This window comes from Rissa tridactyla, chromosome 17 (genome assembly GCF_028500815.1).
Source record: "Rissa tridactyla isolate bRisTri1 chromosome 17, bRisTri1.patW.cur.20221130, whole genome shotgun sequence".
In the NCBI taxonomy this organism is placed as follows: domain Eukaryota; kingdom Metazoa; phylum Chordata; class Aves; order Charadriiformes; family Laridae; genus Rissa; species Rissa tridactyla.
In genome coordinates, this window is record NC_071482.1 from 4,946,218 (window position 1) to 4,963,246 (window position 17,029).

The 17,029-nt window shown below is 42.5% G+C and overlaps 1 protein-coding gene across 2 annotated transcripts in view; it reads left to right on the forward strand.

Annotated features, from left to right (window-relative positions):
* The window catches only part of NCAPD3 (non-SMC condensin II complex subunit D3), a 28,282-nt gene continuing 11,253 nt past the window's right edge, over positions 1–17,029 (forward strand). The window contains exons 1-20 of one of the 2 annotated variants that reach the window (XM_054223043.1): positions 1–99; positions 361–515; positions 1,315–1,477; positions 2,263–2,441; positions 3,271–3,447; positions 3,773–3,834; positions 4,095–4,182; positions 5,481–5,614; positions 6,349–6,421; positions 7,031–7,156; positions 7,343–7,595; positions 8,119–8,181; positions 8,356–8,439; positions 10,560–10,633; positions 11,569–11,703; positions 12,466–12,686; positions 14,112–14,303; positions 14,646–14,743; positions 14,873–14,988; positions 16,408–16,515. In XM_054223043.1, the coding sequence (XP_054079018.1) occupies positions 39–99; positions 361–515; positions 1,315–1,477; positions 2,263–2,441; positions 3,271–3,447; positions 3,773–3,834; positions 4,095–4,182; positions 5,481–5,614; positions 6,349–6,421; positions 7,031–7,156; positions 7,343–7,595; positions 8,119–8,181; positions 8,356–8,439; positions 10,560–10,633; positions 11,569–11,703; positions 12,466–12,686; positions 14,112–14,303; positions 14,646–14,743; positions 14,873–14,988; positions 16,408–16,515 (2,562 nt within the window). In that variant the 5' untranslated portion in view covers positions 1–38. Of the gene's footprint in view, positions 100–360; positions 516–1,314; positions 1,478–2,262; positions 2,442–3,270; positions 3,448–3,772; positions 3,835–4,094; positions 4,183–5,480; positions 5,615–6,348; positions 6,422–7,030; positions 7,157–7,342; positions 7,596–8,118; positions 8,182–8,355; positions 8,440–10,559; positions 10,634–11,568; positions 11,704–12,465; positions 12,687–14,111; positions 14,304–14,645; positions 14,744–14,872; positions 14,989–16,407; positions 16,516–17,029 lie in introns of those variants that run through there. The other variant, XM_054223044.1, reaches the window with a different exon arrangement.

Sequence of the window (17,029 nt, forward strand, 5' to 3'; positions counted from 1 at the left end):
TTGGCCCGTTCGAAGAGACTCGGCGGCGGCGGCGGGAGATGGCGGCGGCCGAGCTGTCCCGGGCCCTGGAGGGGTGGCGGCTGCGGGACGTCAGCGGAGGTGCGGGGACGGTGAGGGGCACCCGTGGGTGCACCGCCGGGGCGGGGGGGAGGCAGCGGCGGGACCCCCCCTCCGAAACTGACACCCCCCGGCCTCGGCGACCCGATGTTTCCGCTCTAATCGCTTTACCCCGTATTTGTTTTCAAGTATTATTTAGGCTGGAATGCGGGTGTTGAAGGGACTAGGTGATCTGAAGGGTCCCTTCCAACCTAGGCGATTCTGTGATTCTGCCGTGCTCATATCCTTGTTTTTTTCTCACAGTCTGGGTGAACGCAGTCTGGGATCTGGATTTCACAGAGGTGGAACCTCTGGATGCCAGGATAGCCGAGGAGATCACCGAGGAGGGACTCGATGCCTTCACTTGGCTCTACCAGGCCCTGGCACCCTTCGCTGGGGAGGACCATGAGAATAGGGAGGTAAGGCTGCACTGGGCCACCTTCTGCTTAACAAAGATGCAAAGAAAAATCATAGAATCCTTTGGGTTGGAAGGGACCTTAAAGATCATCCAGTACCACCCCCTGCCTTGGGCAAGGATGCCTCCCACCAGCCCAGGTTGCTCCAAGCCCTGTCCAACCTGGCCTTGAACCCCTCCAGGGATGGGGCAGCCGCAGCTTCTCTGGGCAACCTGTTAAAGCGCCTCACCACCAACATTGCAAAACATTTCTTCCTGATATCTAGTGTAAATCTCCCCTCTTTTAGCTTAAAACCGTTACCCCTTGTCCTATCACAACAGGCCCCACTAAAAAGTCTGTCCCCATCTTTCTTATAAGTCCCCTTTAAGTACTGAAAGGCTGCCATATGTTCTCCCCGGAGCCTTCTCTTCTCCAGGCTGGACACCCTCAACTCTCTCAGCCTGCCCTCGCGGCAGAGGGGCTTCAGCCCTTGCAGCATCTCTGTGGCCTCTTCTGGACCCACTCCAACAGGTCCATGTATGCCCCATGGACGGGGCTTTGAGCAACCTGGTCTGGTGGGAGGTGTCCCTGCCCAGGGCAGGGGGGTTGGAACTAGATGATCCTTAAGGTCCCTTCCAACCCAAACCATTCTACGATTCTAATATTATACACTATAAAATAATTATTAAAAACGTATTTTTATATGTGTTATATACATAGGGGTTTGGTTTCAGTGGGAACTGTTAAAATGTTAATAGCAGCTACTTGCAGAGAGCTATGTTATTACTGGGTTTCTCACTATTACTTGTGTATTTCGCCTCAGAATATCTGGACCTTGTTTGCTGAAAACAACTTCTCTCATAACGCTCTCGTGGCTGTGTTGCACCACTTTGTCCAAGTGGGCCAGCATAAAAGTGCTAATGCACAGCAGAGGATTTATGCTCTTCACGCGGCTGGGTTGTACTTCTTACTGCTGGAAATCCCAGGTGAGCGAAGGGATGCGCCTCTTCATTGTTGGATAAAACATCATTCAGGCAAAATCAGCTTTTTCTCATAAGAATTCCAGGTGGAACAAGTGATGGCTTTTGAACTGTTTGCTTGATCTCCGTGAAATCCCTGGAGATGAAACTCAGCCACAGTGTTGAGTGCTGAACAGCTGTTACGGTCTGATGGCAGCTTGGTCTCCTGTCATAAAGTGGCTTGAAGGCTCAGTCCGGGTCTGCATTGCCACGCGTCTTAGCAGCTCTGTGACAAGGTCAACAGAGGAGTCTGAACGGTACACAGAGCTGAAATCACACGTATCCCTCTGCTTTGACAATAATACACAGCGAAGGCAGAAGCTTATTCCTGTTCCTGCTCTGTAACTAGAGAGGATTTCACTGTGCAGTGCTTTTGGACAGGTTCATTTGTGAAAATAACAGTATTTGTTTAAAATAACCAGCAGTTGGAGTTGATTCACGGCAGCATCCTACAGTATTCAAGGCCAGTACGTCCTCTAAAGTTTTGCTGATCTTTGTTATGCAGCACATTACCAGCTAGAAGGGGTCGATCAGCTGGTGGTGCTACTGGAGAATGTCATCGCGGATGACATGTCATCCTGATGCACTTTGGCTTTGTTCAAACAATTCCTTTTTCTTCTGAACTCTCTTAGGCTCCCAGGCTTTGTCCTAGCCATCTATTTGGCTGTCAAAGCAAATGGAGACTTGGCCAGGTGATTTGTTGCTCTCTGTATTTTGTCTGGAAGATGGTTGATGTTGTTTTTTCTGGGCAGGCAGCGTAGCTAACCAGCTGTTCCATCAAGTGGTGTTTGATAAATGTCTTCACACCCTGACAAAAAGTTGGCCTCAACAACCAGATCTGATGAGGAAAAGAAAGAAGATGCACGCTCAAAGCTCCAAGACCAGTGCACGAAGAAACAGAAAGAAAGGAAAACCATGCAGGAACAGCAATGTAAGATGTTTGTGTAATCTCTTCAGATATAAACCTCTATTATTAATAAGCAAGTTATTGGCAAGCTGTTTCACTTCTGGGTCACTGTGATACTTTTCCTCTTTTTTGCTGTTTTTTAATTCTTAACCTTTTATTCAGCAGGTCAGCTCTGCTCTTGATCCTCTGCCTATTATTAGGAATTTCAGAGATCTGATGATTCAACATTAGCCATTTTCCTGGCTGCTGACTAATAGAAAAAATACAGCTTATTTGTCTGTGGCATATTGTTAGAAAGCTCAGTAGCAGAGGGAAAAATTAATATATCAGCTTCTTCAAGAAACATTCAAGCTCGCAAATGACATTTACGTTTCCTTGCCAACTTACTGATGGGAAGTTAAGGGCTAAATGCTTTGGTTAGCTGTACTCAGCTGCTCGTTCTAACATTTATATGTTTTTTTTTTTAACGCAACAGAAATCCAGAGAGAAGATGGGTGCTGCAGGGTCATGACAAGCAAGCGAAGAAGGGTGTAGGCACAGAGGGAATTACTTGACATGACTCTCCCAAGTGTCAGAATTCAGATAATTGTTTTCAGTTACGATGGACTTTCTCTTCCTAATGAGAACAGGCTGTGTCGGGGCCTTCTTTTTTTTGTATACAACTTTCATCTTTTTTTGTGTTTTTTTTCCCCCACTGTTAAGTGTGTTAACTAATCTGAAAGAAAAGATTTAGAATTTTGGATGTGAAATCACGTAGGACCTAACCTGAGAACTCAGTGAAGCGCTAAAATGTGCAAAAGAGATCAGCCAGTGCTGTGGGACAGGATGCTCTTTCTCTTTTCTGCCAATATAGATGGAAGATACATTGGAAGAGGAGGAGGAGGAAGAGGATTGTGAAAATGTTTACTTTTCAACGGATGATCTTCTTCAAGTTCGCAACTCAATCTTCCTTCTTTTGAAAAACTTCTTAAGACTTCTACCTAAATTTTCCCTGAAAGAAAAGCCTCAGTGTGTGCAGAACTGCCTGCAGGTAATAAGATTCAACTCAAGGAACCTTATATCCCCCCAGCACAAACTTTTGGTGGACGCAGAACACTCCATGGCCACAGGAGCGATGGCAGTCCTACCTTTCCTAAATTGGTCCCCCGATTAAACTGTCCTCACTGTAGCCAGGGGGAAGGCACATGGTATTGAGCCTGTGGGCTTTGGGGTCTCCTTATGTTCTGCTTCGAGGGAGATACTGTGGTTTGAAAGTTAGACTCAAGTTCTCTATGGTGTGACCCCCAGCCATCCAAGGAGACATGCACGTCTTCCCCTCACCTGAATTAGCTAAGCTTGGCTTTGTTTCCTTCCAGATCTTTGTTGAACTGACAAACTTTGAGCCAGTGGTACATGAGTTCATGTTTTCAGCAGCAATGTAAGCAAATAATTCTTAATGTTTAAACGGTACTTTGAACAAGTAAAGCACTCAATGCATGTGTTATCCTGTTTATGCGAAAATGAAAGCAGTGATTTCTTTCCCTAAAGATAATTAGAACGTGTTCCACCTAGCTAACAGTAAACAACATCTAGTGGATATTGGATGTTTTCCAGTCAATGAGCAGATTTAGTTGTAATAGTTGTAGTAAATGTTTCTCCGATGAGATATGAAGATGTCTCTCTGCCTTTTTTGCTTAGGGATGTTAACAAAGCCAAGTACGTTCCCGAGCTGGCCTATCATGGACTGCGATTACTGTGTTCCCCTCTACATGGTCCAGAAGATAAGGTAAAAGTTGAACAAAATCTTTAAAATGCTCACTGCAGTATTGAAAATGAGTAGCTGTTTCTTTCCTTCTCTGCACGTCATTTTTGCTTGGACGTTTTTTACTTTTTACATTAGTTTTATTTTTTGGGCATGTGTTTGCTGGGTCAGAGGCAAGATGCTTTTTTTCCACCCCAGTCCTTATTTCCTTCGGCTTGCATGATGTTTTGTGTGCATTGAATTCTGTGCTCTAGTGACTCTTGGGGCAAATGAATCGAAAGCAGAGGCTAGCTACAGTGGCATTGGATCTCTCTATCTTAAAAAAGAGAATTCCAGGTGGCTGCGTTTGCCTGGAATTTTGTGGTTTCCTGCTAGGTGGAGCTCCAGCACTGCTTGGTAGCGTGCTGTGGCATGGTGTTGTGCAGCAGTGAAGCATGATGGGGAGGTGTTATGCGCAGATGATAGTGAGCAGGGTTGATGCTTATTCAGAGAATAGTCTGTCATCATGGAACATCCAGTTCTACCAGAAATGTGTCTGCAGCTTTACATTTTTATTCTGTTAAATTGGCAAGCACACTCTGTCATCTCCCACTTATCTGCGTGCTGCTTCTATGGATGGGCTTTTGAACTTTGGGTGTGACTGTGCTGCTGTGTTTGCAAGTCTCTGTACGCCCATCTGAACTAGTTCTGAGCTAGAAAACAGGGTATTAGTGTCTGTCTAGTCAGGAGAGCCTGGAGCTTAGACACTAACCTGATGTATACCTGAGTGTCCGCCCAGCTTTAGCAGCCTTAGACCTGTGTGTTTCAACCTCCTTGGTTTCTCAGGGCAGCACAGGCGTTTCAGAATTGTTGACGTTTGTGCTATCACAGGAAGATGTCGTAGGTCTCCTCCTCAGATCTTCCTCATCTCCCCTGCCCCTCCTGCGTGACTGCGTGGCAGGGAGGAAGCTCCAAAAATTCAAGTGCACATGGTGGTAAAAACATGCCTTTAGTTTAAGATGTCTTCCATGCAAAACCCAATGAATTTCCTCAAATTTCAAATGTCTGGCGAATTGAAGTCCACTGCTTTGGAGAGGATCGGTTGGTGTTGTCAGGAAGCCCTTCTTAGGCCTTACTGGACTTGTAAGAGAACATTGCAGCTGGGAAAGATGGTATGTGTATTAATGGGTCCTCTTTGAATTATTCGGTCACATTTTGACAGGTGATATTATTTGGATCTAAGTTTGTTTAGTTCAGAAGTAATTCATAAACCTGGTCAGAATGCTTATCCTTGGGCTCCGGTTGCTACTGAAATGAACCTGAAAATAACCTTTTCTTTCCAGATTCTTCGTTGTGTCTTCCAGCGAATCCTCAATGTCATTCTTATGCTGGAAAGTGGTGCGGGTTCCAGACGCGCGGTCCTTGCAATCACATCGGCTGTGATCAGTGCCAGGAATCAGGCTATAAAATTCATCAGGTGAAGTACAGAGCTCTGGCACTACCCTTCCTGGCTGTGTCTGCGCTTTCTTCTGGCGTGCCTTTGCTTTACTGTTCAGTTGATAAAGGGATGAGACAAACTGGCACTGACTTTGAAGCTGTTTGTGCAAATGAGGTTTAATTAAAATGTCTGTAATGGGAATTTACTGAACTTGCTGGCGGAGGGGAAAGAAGGTTCTGTTTGACAGAAAAGTGGCACTGAAGGGAAGGGACCTGCCTTCTGTATTTTGCTTTGTGTCAGTTTTTCAGGTTTTGTAGTTTACTACAAAGTAGTGTAAAGAAGATAAAAGAGTAACATGGAGCTCGTTTCTCCTTAGTTCTTTGCTTTCTCCTGCTTAAAGATATATTTTGCCTGTGTTCGTTATTCCCCTGTGTGGGGATCCACATTGTTGAAAAGCGTAATTTGTGCAGAGATCCCCAGACAACATAGTAACAGATAACAAAGCAAGTAGATTGAGAAGAAAGGAGCTTTTCATATTGACCTTCTACTTGTAGAAAGGTATTGGAAGAAATGTTTTCTGCCTGCAAAGCCAGGTTAATGTAGACAGTAAGTAGGTCTGTCTGACCGTATCCTGTTGGACTAGTGCTCGTGATTCCAGAACGTGCACTTTTCCTGACTTTTGAAATGCATTCCAAAGGGAATGTCCTTGACTTGATTTTTGCTCTGTTATAAAACCAGCCTTATTCAAATCTGCTTGTTTTTCTTCTGTGCAGTTCCGTAGTAGATGAGCTGAAAGAAGTTGTTTTTCCTGTTCTTCGAATATTGCTGCAACATATCTGTACCAAGGTATGCTAAGCTTTGTTGCGTTTTAAGCTGAAGAACTCATGTGTGGAGACATTGCAGTATCTGTAATGGCTAGGAAATCCATTTTCACAATGCTTTGTAAGGAATTAAAAGATTTTAATCATTTGCAGATTTCTTGACAACCTGATTGCGTTTTGTGCTCATCTTTATTGCAGTTTTCAGGCATTTTAAAAGTAGTGTCACACTCTAGGAGAAGACTGAGGGTGAACACTTCCCTCCTCGTTCACAAATTATTGTACCCTACTTTTGACTTTTCCACAATTTGCCGTTGCTTTTACACTGTTTTGGTAAAGGCAAATGAGGATTACGTGAGCACTTTGCCTAGCTAACTATCTGAAGACTGCCGTGCAGAAATACTGCCTCTGGGTTTAATCTAAGCTCCACCTTTGCCTTGTGGAATTTGCTGTGTGATTGTGGGTGAGCGCTGAAGGAGTGACCAGGGAAGCTGTGATTGTTCTCCCAGTCCTTGCTGAATTTGACCTCATCGCCTCATTAAATAAAAAAATACTTATCTTAACCCCTGAAATGCCATTCTGGCTTCTAGAGCAGACCATCAAAATATCATACTGTGCAATTGCCCTTGTTTTTCAGGTCCCAGATAAGGCTGATTATCGCACCTATGCTGCACAGGCCTTGGTGAATTTGCTGAATAAACTCCCTAGTATAGAGTTTGCTGACTTCATCGCTTGGCTCTATAAATACTCACGCAACACTAAAGTAAGTACATCCCCTTGATGTTCCAGGGTTCAGATACGGCAGTGTTTTGAAGATGAAGGGTTCGATATCAGTGCTGAATAGCATTGTTGTTGTTGCTGATGTCTAAAAGCGGGTAAACTGAGTCGGCAATGCCTGTGTCTCTGCTTACATTAACAGAGCACCTTGTGTGCTTTTCCTTCCAAACAGATTGCCTACAGGGTGTTTGCTCTTGATGTAGTGTTAGCTTTGTTGGATGTGCCCGAGAGGAACTTGGACGGCTCCTTGTCTCTGGATCATCAGAAGTTTCTAAAGCATAAGTTTTTAGTACAGGTCATGGTGTTTGGCCGGTGTTCGGACAAAGCATCCGTGGTCCGTAGCAAAGCCTTGAGCAGTTTTGCCCACTGCCTTGAAATGAAAGCTGCTGCTACCCTGGAGAGTATACAGGGTTTATTACAAAGCTGTAAGTATTATGGATAAATGAGATAGTAAAAATATTTCTTGACATTTCTGGGGAATGATCACCGGGAGATAGGAGAACTAGTTGTCAGGAACTTAAAAAATCTGCACGTAGCGTCCTTGTGTGTTGTGTCATAATGAGAAGTAATAGATGAGTCCTGTTACTCATGAAGCTTTATATTTGGAAGGGATTTATTCTCGTGTATCAGTTCTAAATAGATTCCTCCATGAGGTACCTTTGAAGGATATTTACAGACAACTGAAATTGCTCATTGAAAGAAAAAAAAAAGTTGCGTTTTTGCCTGACAGTTGATTAAATCTTGAGTTGCCTTTTGCTTCTGCTAAGTTGGTTTTTTCATGATTGGCATTCTGAACTCCCTCAGGTGTGGTAAAGGCCAGATGGCACAATTCAGAAGCGTGCACATAGCATCCTACGGTTAGATTACTTGCCTGAAAAAATTTGGAATGACAAAATATCCAGAATTAAAATACTTCATTTGATTTCTTTTTTTATTTCTTTTTGGCAGCTTCTGACCATACAATCTTGGAAGCAAACACAAACACTGTGAGTTTGACAGCGAGTGCAGAAGGTATAGAGTTATTCTTTTATAGTAAGTCTCAGTCTTTTCTTGGCATGCCATTTTCTAAAAATACGCGTATGTATAAAACCTAGGGCATGCGTGAGGCGCTCTGTTTAACAGTGAACCATCTTGCTGCCTGAACATATGCCTTTTTTGTACTTAAACTTTTAACTTTTCTTTCAGCTATGTCCAGACATCCGCTGAAGACCTTACCGACTTTCAAAACTATTGAGTTGGCAGATAGCAGCGATACTGCTGTGCTTGATGGTACGTCAAAATTATACTAGCCTTTTCAGATAACTTTTCAAAACCTTAATTGAAATTAGACTTTCCGAAGTGTATTCATTGGCCATTTTTCAAAGAAACTGGAGAGAGCTTTCTGTAGAGCTGTTAAAAAACACTTAGGGGTGATGAAGGGGGTGGAAGTGCCAGCCATAAAGAAGTATTATTTCCACTCAAGTCTGAAAAATACATTTAATTTTGAAATACCAATGTTCGTTTGTGTTAATGTGGTGGCAACACTTGTTGAAAAGTAGGTAATTTGTTCTTTGCAAAAAGGATGGTAATTGATGTGGGATATAATACTTCAACTCCATAAATTTAAGGGTAATTAAATCTCTTGCTCCAATGCACAAAGAACTAATATATTTTTGCTACATAAAACACAGCACCTTTGACTGGCGCTGTTATGTTCGGGAAGAATTCACTTCTCTGCAGCACCAGGTACTGGCTGGAGTTGAAAGCAAAGCGTGAGGTTAAATGGACTGATGCAGAGTGGCAAGCAGCTAGTTCTAATTTATTGATAGCATGAAATCAGCGTGGAAGCTGGCTTTTGTGGCCAGGATGTTCCTTCTGTGAATCTCTTCCTTTCTTTTCCTCTTCCATGTAAAGGCTTTTCTTCCTAACCTCTAGGCCTCTGTCAGTATCTCTGCTCTCGGTTCTCGCTGTTCACCTCTCCTGAACTGCTGACAATTCAGTTCTCTGCTGGTTCACGTCCTGCGCTTGTGTCTTTGTCATGCGGCTCGTGCTGCTCTTCACATGGGATCTCTCTCCCTATCTCCATGAGCCAGGCTCCAATCTTCTCCATTGAAAGCTTTCTTTTAAAACATTTCGCTGATAAATTTCGTTAATCCGCTCTCTCAGATAGAAACGTCCTCCAGGCCACTTAAGGTATTGTGTATTCCCTGTTTAGTTGCGGACTCCTTGTGGCAGAGGATGCCTGCTTTTGTGTCTGATACCCAGCAGAGCGTACACTTGGCAAAACAAATTAAGAAAAGGCTTGGATGGAAAAGGACTGTCTGGAGCTCAGGAGGATAGCTGAAATACAGGGCTCTCCGACTCAGTCAAGGTGCATTAGCAAAGCTGTCTGGCACACGCTTGTGTATGGCTTACGCCTGCGCTAATTTTGCACTTCTATGAAGACCAAACAGCTCATATTTTAGAAGCGAAATGAATCTTAGCCAAGGATAGTCAGACCGTGCTAAATGCACAAGGGCACAGATCAGAAGGGTAGGGATAATCTGCAGGGCGAAGTGTGCACTAAAGAATTACCACTGCCCAACAGTATAGAAACAATATGTTCCCTTGATAGTTCTCAGCCATTTAGAACTCGGGTTTTCTGTTTGGTTGGTGGTTTGGGTTTGGTGGTTTTTTTTCTCTTTTCTATGTCACTGTGAGTAAAATTAATGTCACTCGGCAAAGTGTGATTATTTTAGCAGATTTGATCACTTTCACAAGAGCTGGACTATTTTAATGGCAAAATCTTGCAATGAAAATGTTCTGTGCTTTTTCTGTCAAGCTGGTATCAGGAGGAAGATGCAATCGCAGTTCGCTGCCCATTAAGAGCGCGCGGATCAAAGTCCTGTTCTTCCTTTAGTAAAAATTTATTTTCAAACTACTTTTGATTAGCTCCCTGTGACTAATCCTATTTCTTAATGGCAGCAGAGTGGATCTCCACATGAATCGCTCTAAGTAACAGATCTCCAAATTTGGCATGTATTTGGGAATTCTTACTTAATGCTGTAAGAAATCTAACAGACAGCAATAAATAGAAACCTTCAAAGCACTGGTAAAATGCTTGAAATCAGTATTGCTTGTCAGTAGTCCCTCTGAGTGATTCCAAAGGTGAGAAGTAGTTGATTGTGGCCCTGTGTGTTCAGTTGTGGTTTTTTTTTTCTTTTTTCCTCTGCCTTATACCTCATTCTGGGTTATTCTGGGTGGGTTTTTATTGGGCTTTGTTCATTCCTCCTCTCTGAAAGTCTCGGGCAACAAATTGTCGCTCGGTTTTGTTCAGAGCTGTGTTCCTCCTTGCCGCTGCACGGTGTTCAGTGTGTTAGTGCTGCTAAATGGCGGTGTGGCTAATTTCTTTTTATCACGGTTTCGGCTAGGAAAAGAAATCATGGCCATGTTGAGACTGAGAGCCGGAGATGAGAAAACCAATGTGAGGAAATCTGCTCTCCAGGTACGGTGTTTTTGCGGGCTTCCCTGTTCTCAGTGATTACCCAGAATGCCCTTAAAATAAATAATTAGGCCGTAGTACTGTAGTGAACTGTATGTAACTTTGCCCACCTGTAGCTTCCTGCTATTCCTGCAGAGTGCCTACAGGCCTTAAAGAGGTCTTGCTTGCTAATTTCTGATAAATAAATAATGAGAGCATGATGATGGAAAATTTTTCTAGTACTCTTGCTGGAGTTCTCTTATGCCGTCATTTGGAAAGAGAGGCTCTTTTCAAATGTCAATAGGCATTTCAATTAAGCGACTTCCTTATAAACCGAAGCATATTAGCTGCTCAGTTTGTTTTGACCTTGTTAACAAAGAGATTAGGTTATATCCAGCCTCTTGTGGAGGGATGCGTTGCTTTGCTTGGTGCTCTTTTTTTTTTTTTTTAATGAAATCATTAGCTTTTAAAGAGATACGCTTCAATGAAAATTTCAGTGTTTTACAAAATAGGCGTCTGCTGTTGACTGCCTTCCGCTGTTAGTCCTCTTCACCCCAACTCAGTTCACATGCTGATTTGAGCTTCTCAAGTCAAGGCTTTACGATTGTTTTGTTTTGATGCTTTTTGATTTAAAAAAAAAAAAAAAAATCCCCTCTTCCTTATTACCAGGTAAAAGATGTGATTCATACAAGAGACACGTTATTTTCAAGGGGAAATTGTGACATTCACTCTATCCAAATGTTGTTATAAAATCGGAATGACTGAAAAGATGCTTTCTGTTTCATTCTGCATCTCTGGTTGTGCCCAGTACTCATAAATTGTTAATGTGATGTTTCACTCTCGGTGAGATAAATTAATCTCTAGTTGAAGTCGGCAGGGGGTAGATTGTATTTTTGATTTGCTACCCAGTGCGCATGGCCTGTATTCCCTACACGGTTGTGCTGGGATTTGACTTCTAGGTTTTTATGAACATCCTGAAGCACAAAGTCATCCCTTGTACTGCAGAAGATTTGTCCACTCTTCAAGACCGCTGCCGGGACCCTGCTGTTTCTGTGCGGAAACAGGCCTTGCAGTCTATAACAGAGCTCCTTATGGTGAGAAAAAATATCATGAATTCTTACGTAGACCCGAGATGAGCAAACTATGGGTTAAAAGAAGGACGAAACAGACAAATCAGTTGTTCATTCAGTGGATATCATTTTATGACTGTGTTTTAATTTTTTTTACCACCTTTTGACTTGTAAGTCGTCACTCGTTCTTATACATACTTGTGATTTATGTAGGATGCTTCCAACTGTTGGAAACGTTTATTTTCCTGGCTGTTGATTTATCAGTCGTGGAGAAAATGTTTATGTTGCTGGTCTTCTCAAGTTAAAAAAAAAAAAACCTGAATCACTTTACTAAGATGTAATGCGTAGATGATAGCACTGCAATATTTTTCCTTCTATTTATTCATGAAGGGTTAGTAACTTAGGCTTGAAGCATAGGGTTTATATTAAGCAAAGCTTTTTTTTTGGTTGGTGTTAAATCATCTGCTGTACAGCTTTAATGTGATACTGTTATAATTATTTATAGGGTTTCAAAACAAAGTATTGCAGTAGTTTAGCAGAAGCACCAGGCAGCTCGATCATTGATATGATCAAATGCCTCGTGGTGTGAAGGAGATACAAGGTCCCTTGTCCCCTGTGCTGCCACATGGCAGTGCTGGTTGAGCAGCGTGCTGGGGTTTATTAAAATTTATTTGCAAAGTTAGTCGCTGAATCTGGAGGTTTCTAGGCCTTTGCTGATGTTACCCATGCATATAGGATCCTATAATGATTTTAAAATGTTTCTAATACGACGTGTGTTTCTCTCAGTCGCAGCACAGTAACGCTCTGGTGCAGAAGGCCTGGTTAAATGGAGTGGTGCCTGTTGTGATGGACACTGAAAGTTCTGTCCAAGAAAAGGCCTTGGATTGCCTTGATCAGCTCTTGTTGCAGCATATAAAACATTATAATAAATTCAGGAGTGAAGATGGAAAGCAGGCTCTAGCGTGGGATCTCCTTACCCTCTTGACTTCAGAAAGCCAGGAGCTAAAGTAAGTGCATTTTTCCCTTCGTTGTAGGCTCTGATGGCTTTTCCATAACAGCCCTTTTGTCTAACACATTGTATGTTTTTATTGCATTTACTATGTTAGCATCCAGGGACAAATTTTTTTTTACCTTTAATCCTGTTAGAATATGCAACTTTGCCTTTACAGAAGGAAATTGCCTATTGACTGGAGTAAGATAAGAGTATGAGTTCATAGTCTCAGAACTCTCGTTCGCTGTGTGGCCACAGACCAGTAGTTATCATAGGTTACATATTGTTTAAAGGCACGTGCCGTGTGTTGTGCAAGGGCAAGAAATTAAATTTATTGGGGCTTTTTTTTAAGCTACTTGAATTCTCTGCTTGAAACAGTCAGTACAAGCACATATTACTGCTAGAGATGGAAACTGTCGTGTTGTGAGGGGCTTGTGTTGCTCTGCCAGTTCCTGGGACAGAAGAGCATGGAGAAGCTGGCAGGTGGTGAGAAGAGTGCAGTTTTCCTTTGTGTCTTTACCTGTGCTCCCTCCCGGAACGCCAGTGTTCGTATACAGGAATGTTGCATGCTGTTCTTGATGTGTTGGTAGCAGCATGAATATTTAAGTCAAATGGAGGTGTTCTATGACACAAGTAAGAGAGGATATATAAAGAAAGAAGAACATGGCTTTTTATTAATTCTGATGTGCAATATGTTACTCGTCTTATGACAAATAGAATTATTCTGCCTTTTGCAGAATGCTGTGGGAAGAAGCAGAAGAAATGGGATGACACACAGTATGACAAGGACACAACATTGACTAAAGACAGCTGTATGTTTATTAGTCAACAGGGCATAAGAGCTTAGAAATAGAAGATGAGGTAGTGGTTGTGCTGCCTTGCCAATTGGTGAAACTGTCAGTGTTCTAATTTGGGCTATTTTAGAACCTAATTTGCAGATGCATGGCACCTTCTTCTTCATGACCTTAAAGTACCTTGCAGCTTGATAAATCTCACAACTCTTTCAACGTGAAGTAGGTAACTAGAGATAAATAGAAAAATGAGTGAGTTATGGTGCCTTAACATTACTGTATCCTGTCCCATTATGGGTGTTAAACTACAACTACTAGCAGGTCTTTGTTACAGATGGCTGAAATTATATTTTCTTGATGTGTCACGGTATTAGTTGGACCTTCTGTCTTACTGACACACAGCACTACATCCATGCTTGTATGCCAGGTCCGTAGTGTATCACAATATGAACTGAAAGACTGAAAATATTTCTAGTAAAATATGTAGCAGAAATCCTGACATATTCTGAGTAGTGGGAATGCCAAGTGATAGCAGCTTTGTTGTGTTGCCCAGTGTATCCTGGACAGGGACCTTGGATTTTACTGCCAATGTCTAAGACCAAGTGTTTTGTTTACTCCTCCTTTAACTTACTTCTCTTTCTTCCGTTTAGCCGTTACTTGAACAAAGCTTTTCATATGTGGTCCAGACAGAATAAGTTCACCTCCACTTTCATCAATAATGTCATGTCTCATGTGGAAACGGAGCACGCTGCACCGGCTTGGATGTTGCTTGCGAAGGTGGCCAGTTCTTCACCCAAGCTGGATTATTCCAAAGTCATTGAATCCTGGGACAATGTCAGCAGGTATCTGTGTGCTTTGAACACTGTCCTCCATTCTGCAGGAAAGAGATGGGGGTGAAGAGGAAGAACAAAGCAAGTGAGCGCTTGCTGTCTTTCCACGGGCAGAGTGCCGTTTAGCTGCTTAGATCACAGTTCTTTATTCAGGCAATCGGTCCTGCAGCTAGGAGGCAAGAAATGGCCCGCAGATTTGTGCAGTAATGAACTCTTACCTTAAGCTTTTGAGTTTTCATTTGCTTTGACATGTCTGCCTTAATAATGCATATCCCAGATGAAAGGATTTTTCTACTGTGATTTGGTGTTGTTCCTTAGCGTTAATGTTGGTTTGTCTGCTCTGCTATTTTGCAGGCAGCAGAACATGAGCATTGATACTACAGGACATATACTCTGTGTCATCGGTCATGTTGCAAAGCATCTCCCTAAAAGCACCTGTGAGAGGCTGATTGGTGAGCGGCCCTGAGGAATTGCAGAGGGGGAGGCAGGTTCATGCCTCCCATTTTAACAGTTATTTCTGCTCCATAAGCAGTCGATAAGCTTAGAAAATGCTCATTTTGCATGTGTGATCTCCTTTTCAGATAATATCAAGTGCTGGCTGAGGGACTCTCAGTGTCCCCTGGAGGTGATTAGCCCAGCTGTAGAAACTCTGCAGAAGCTCTGCCGCGCGTATGCAGATGTGCCGGAGGAGGCACAGGTGTGACTTAAAATACATCTTTTAAAATAGCTTGTTTCACACTTAGGAGCGCTGTCTCTTGAAGGCAGCTTCAGTCTCCAGTCTGCGGGCTGATTAGCTCACTGAACAGAGAGGATCTGTCTCCAACAACTTGAGTCTGTTCTGCTCAGCTCTTATTGGCTTTACTGCAGTTGTGCTGGACACCATCCTGCAGCTAAGGATGGGTTTTGTAAGGAATCTTCTCTCTTCACAAGGATATTTTTTTCTTCCCCACCTGAAATGCCTTGCATTTAGCTTTTATCAAAGTTTACAGAATTCCTAAAGGGGACCTATTGCTCTGCCTTTGTGATACCAGCTATTTCTCAGGCTTGGTCCAGTTTGAAGCTGTAGGTTTATACTATAAGCTCTGATTATTCTGTACCAGAGCTGCTGTAGATGCACATATTTTCTAGACCTCTTCCATGGGACCAAATAGGGAATTAATAGCACGTTATTGGCACATTTCTCTTTTCTGCCCCCATTTGTTTTATGCCATAGCTTTGTTCCACTTCTGTAGTGAGAAGGTGGGCTATCTTTTGCTGGTAAAATAGAGATCTTGGCCAAAGCACAGCTGCAAAGAAGCTAAAACTGATGCAGGTCTCCCTTGCTAATGATCTGTCTTTGTGTATGTGTTGTATTTTTCTTTCAATATTGATGACAGCTATTTTATGATAGGCATCCCAATTAAGTTTAGTAAATAGCGTGCAAAACTGCACACTCTGTGCTTCAGAGTCCAGGGTGGATTGATGGTTTCTGGTTCTTTAAATTGACAGCCAGAAAATTCTCCCGTGTAGGTATAGTCATCACAGTATGTTGGCTTAAAACCAAATGCAGATGTTCCTGTACGTTGGTCGCTTTAGCAGTTCTCACAGCTTAGCTGCCATACGTATATGTATTTGGTTTCTTATGTGACCAGTTTTAGATGGTAGAAAAAGAGAAATGATGCTTTATTTTCATCACAATCTGGTAGACAATTAGCTTTTTTTTGTTTCCCCTCCACCCCTTGGAACTTGCCATTGTGTTTTCATTTGAACGGAACTGCATTTTCCAAACAACATTTGAAAATTCATACAGACAACTTCAAATGTGTTGGGTCGACATGGAACAGTCGCCTAAACCCTCTTTGTTTATATCTGTGTGATTTCTATAATGAAGTAAACTTAGGCCTGTAGATCATTAAAAGCGAGATTCTTCAAGGTGTTTTGACACTCACACACATCCTTTGATGTGCAGGAAGAATTTTAAAGCTCTAAGGCACTGCCTGATTGATTTCAATAGCACCTAGATTATTAAAAGCATATAAGGACTTTCAGATTAGGGATTCAAGTGTGGACAGATATTACAGCTACATTTTGTTTAATTAATAAATTACCAAATTAATTTTGTTTAATTATGGAACAGGAGCTGCTGAACCAGGTGTGTGGAGATTTAGTATCCACCTGTGAAAGCTATATTTCGAATATAGTCCTCAAAGAGGACGGAGCAGAGCAGCTGCAAGAAGATCGCTTGGTAAGTTTGGTTCCTCGTCGCAGATTGGTGAAAGGACGTAGGTCTACTTGAAACTGGTGTTCCCTAAAGTTCACGCAGGAAAATACTGCTGTGCACGCCTTGTGTGGAAGCTCGTAATGAAATCTGGTATTTACGGGCCTGGGAGCATACAGCAGTTTTATACGTCAGCAATTGCTTTAAGGATACGATACCCCATGTATTGTTTAATAACATTATATGTTTTTTCTTTGCTTTTCCACTCTTAGATGAGCTGCTTGGGAAATCAGTCAGTAAAACATGTAGAATGCTTTGAGGAGTATTTCAATATTATAAGTACATGTTGGGGGGGTTATAGCGTATTAAACACGCACGCACGCCCATTTCCGTTTCAGAGCTTCACTTTCTGTTCTCTAGCCGCTGTCTTCGTGAAAGGACTGAGGGAATTTTAAGTTGTTTTTGGAGAAGTACCATACTGACTCCTGCTGACTTAATTTACAGCTCAGCCGTTGCCTTGTGACTGCAGTGTTGCTTTTTC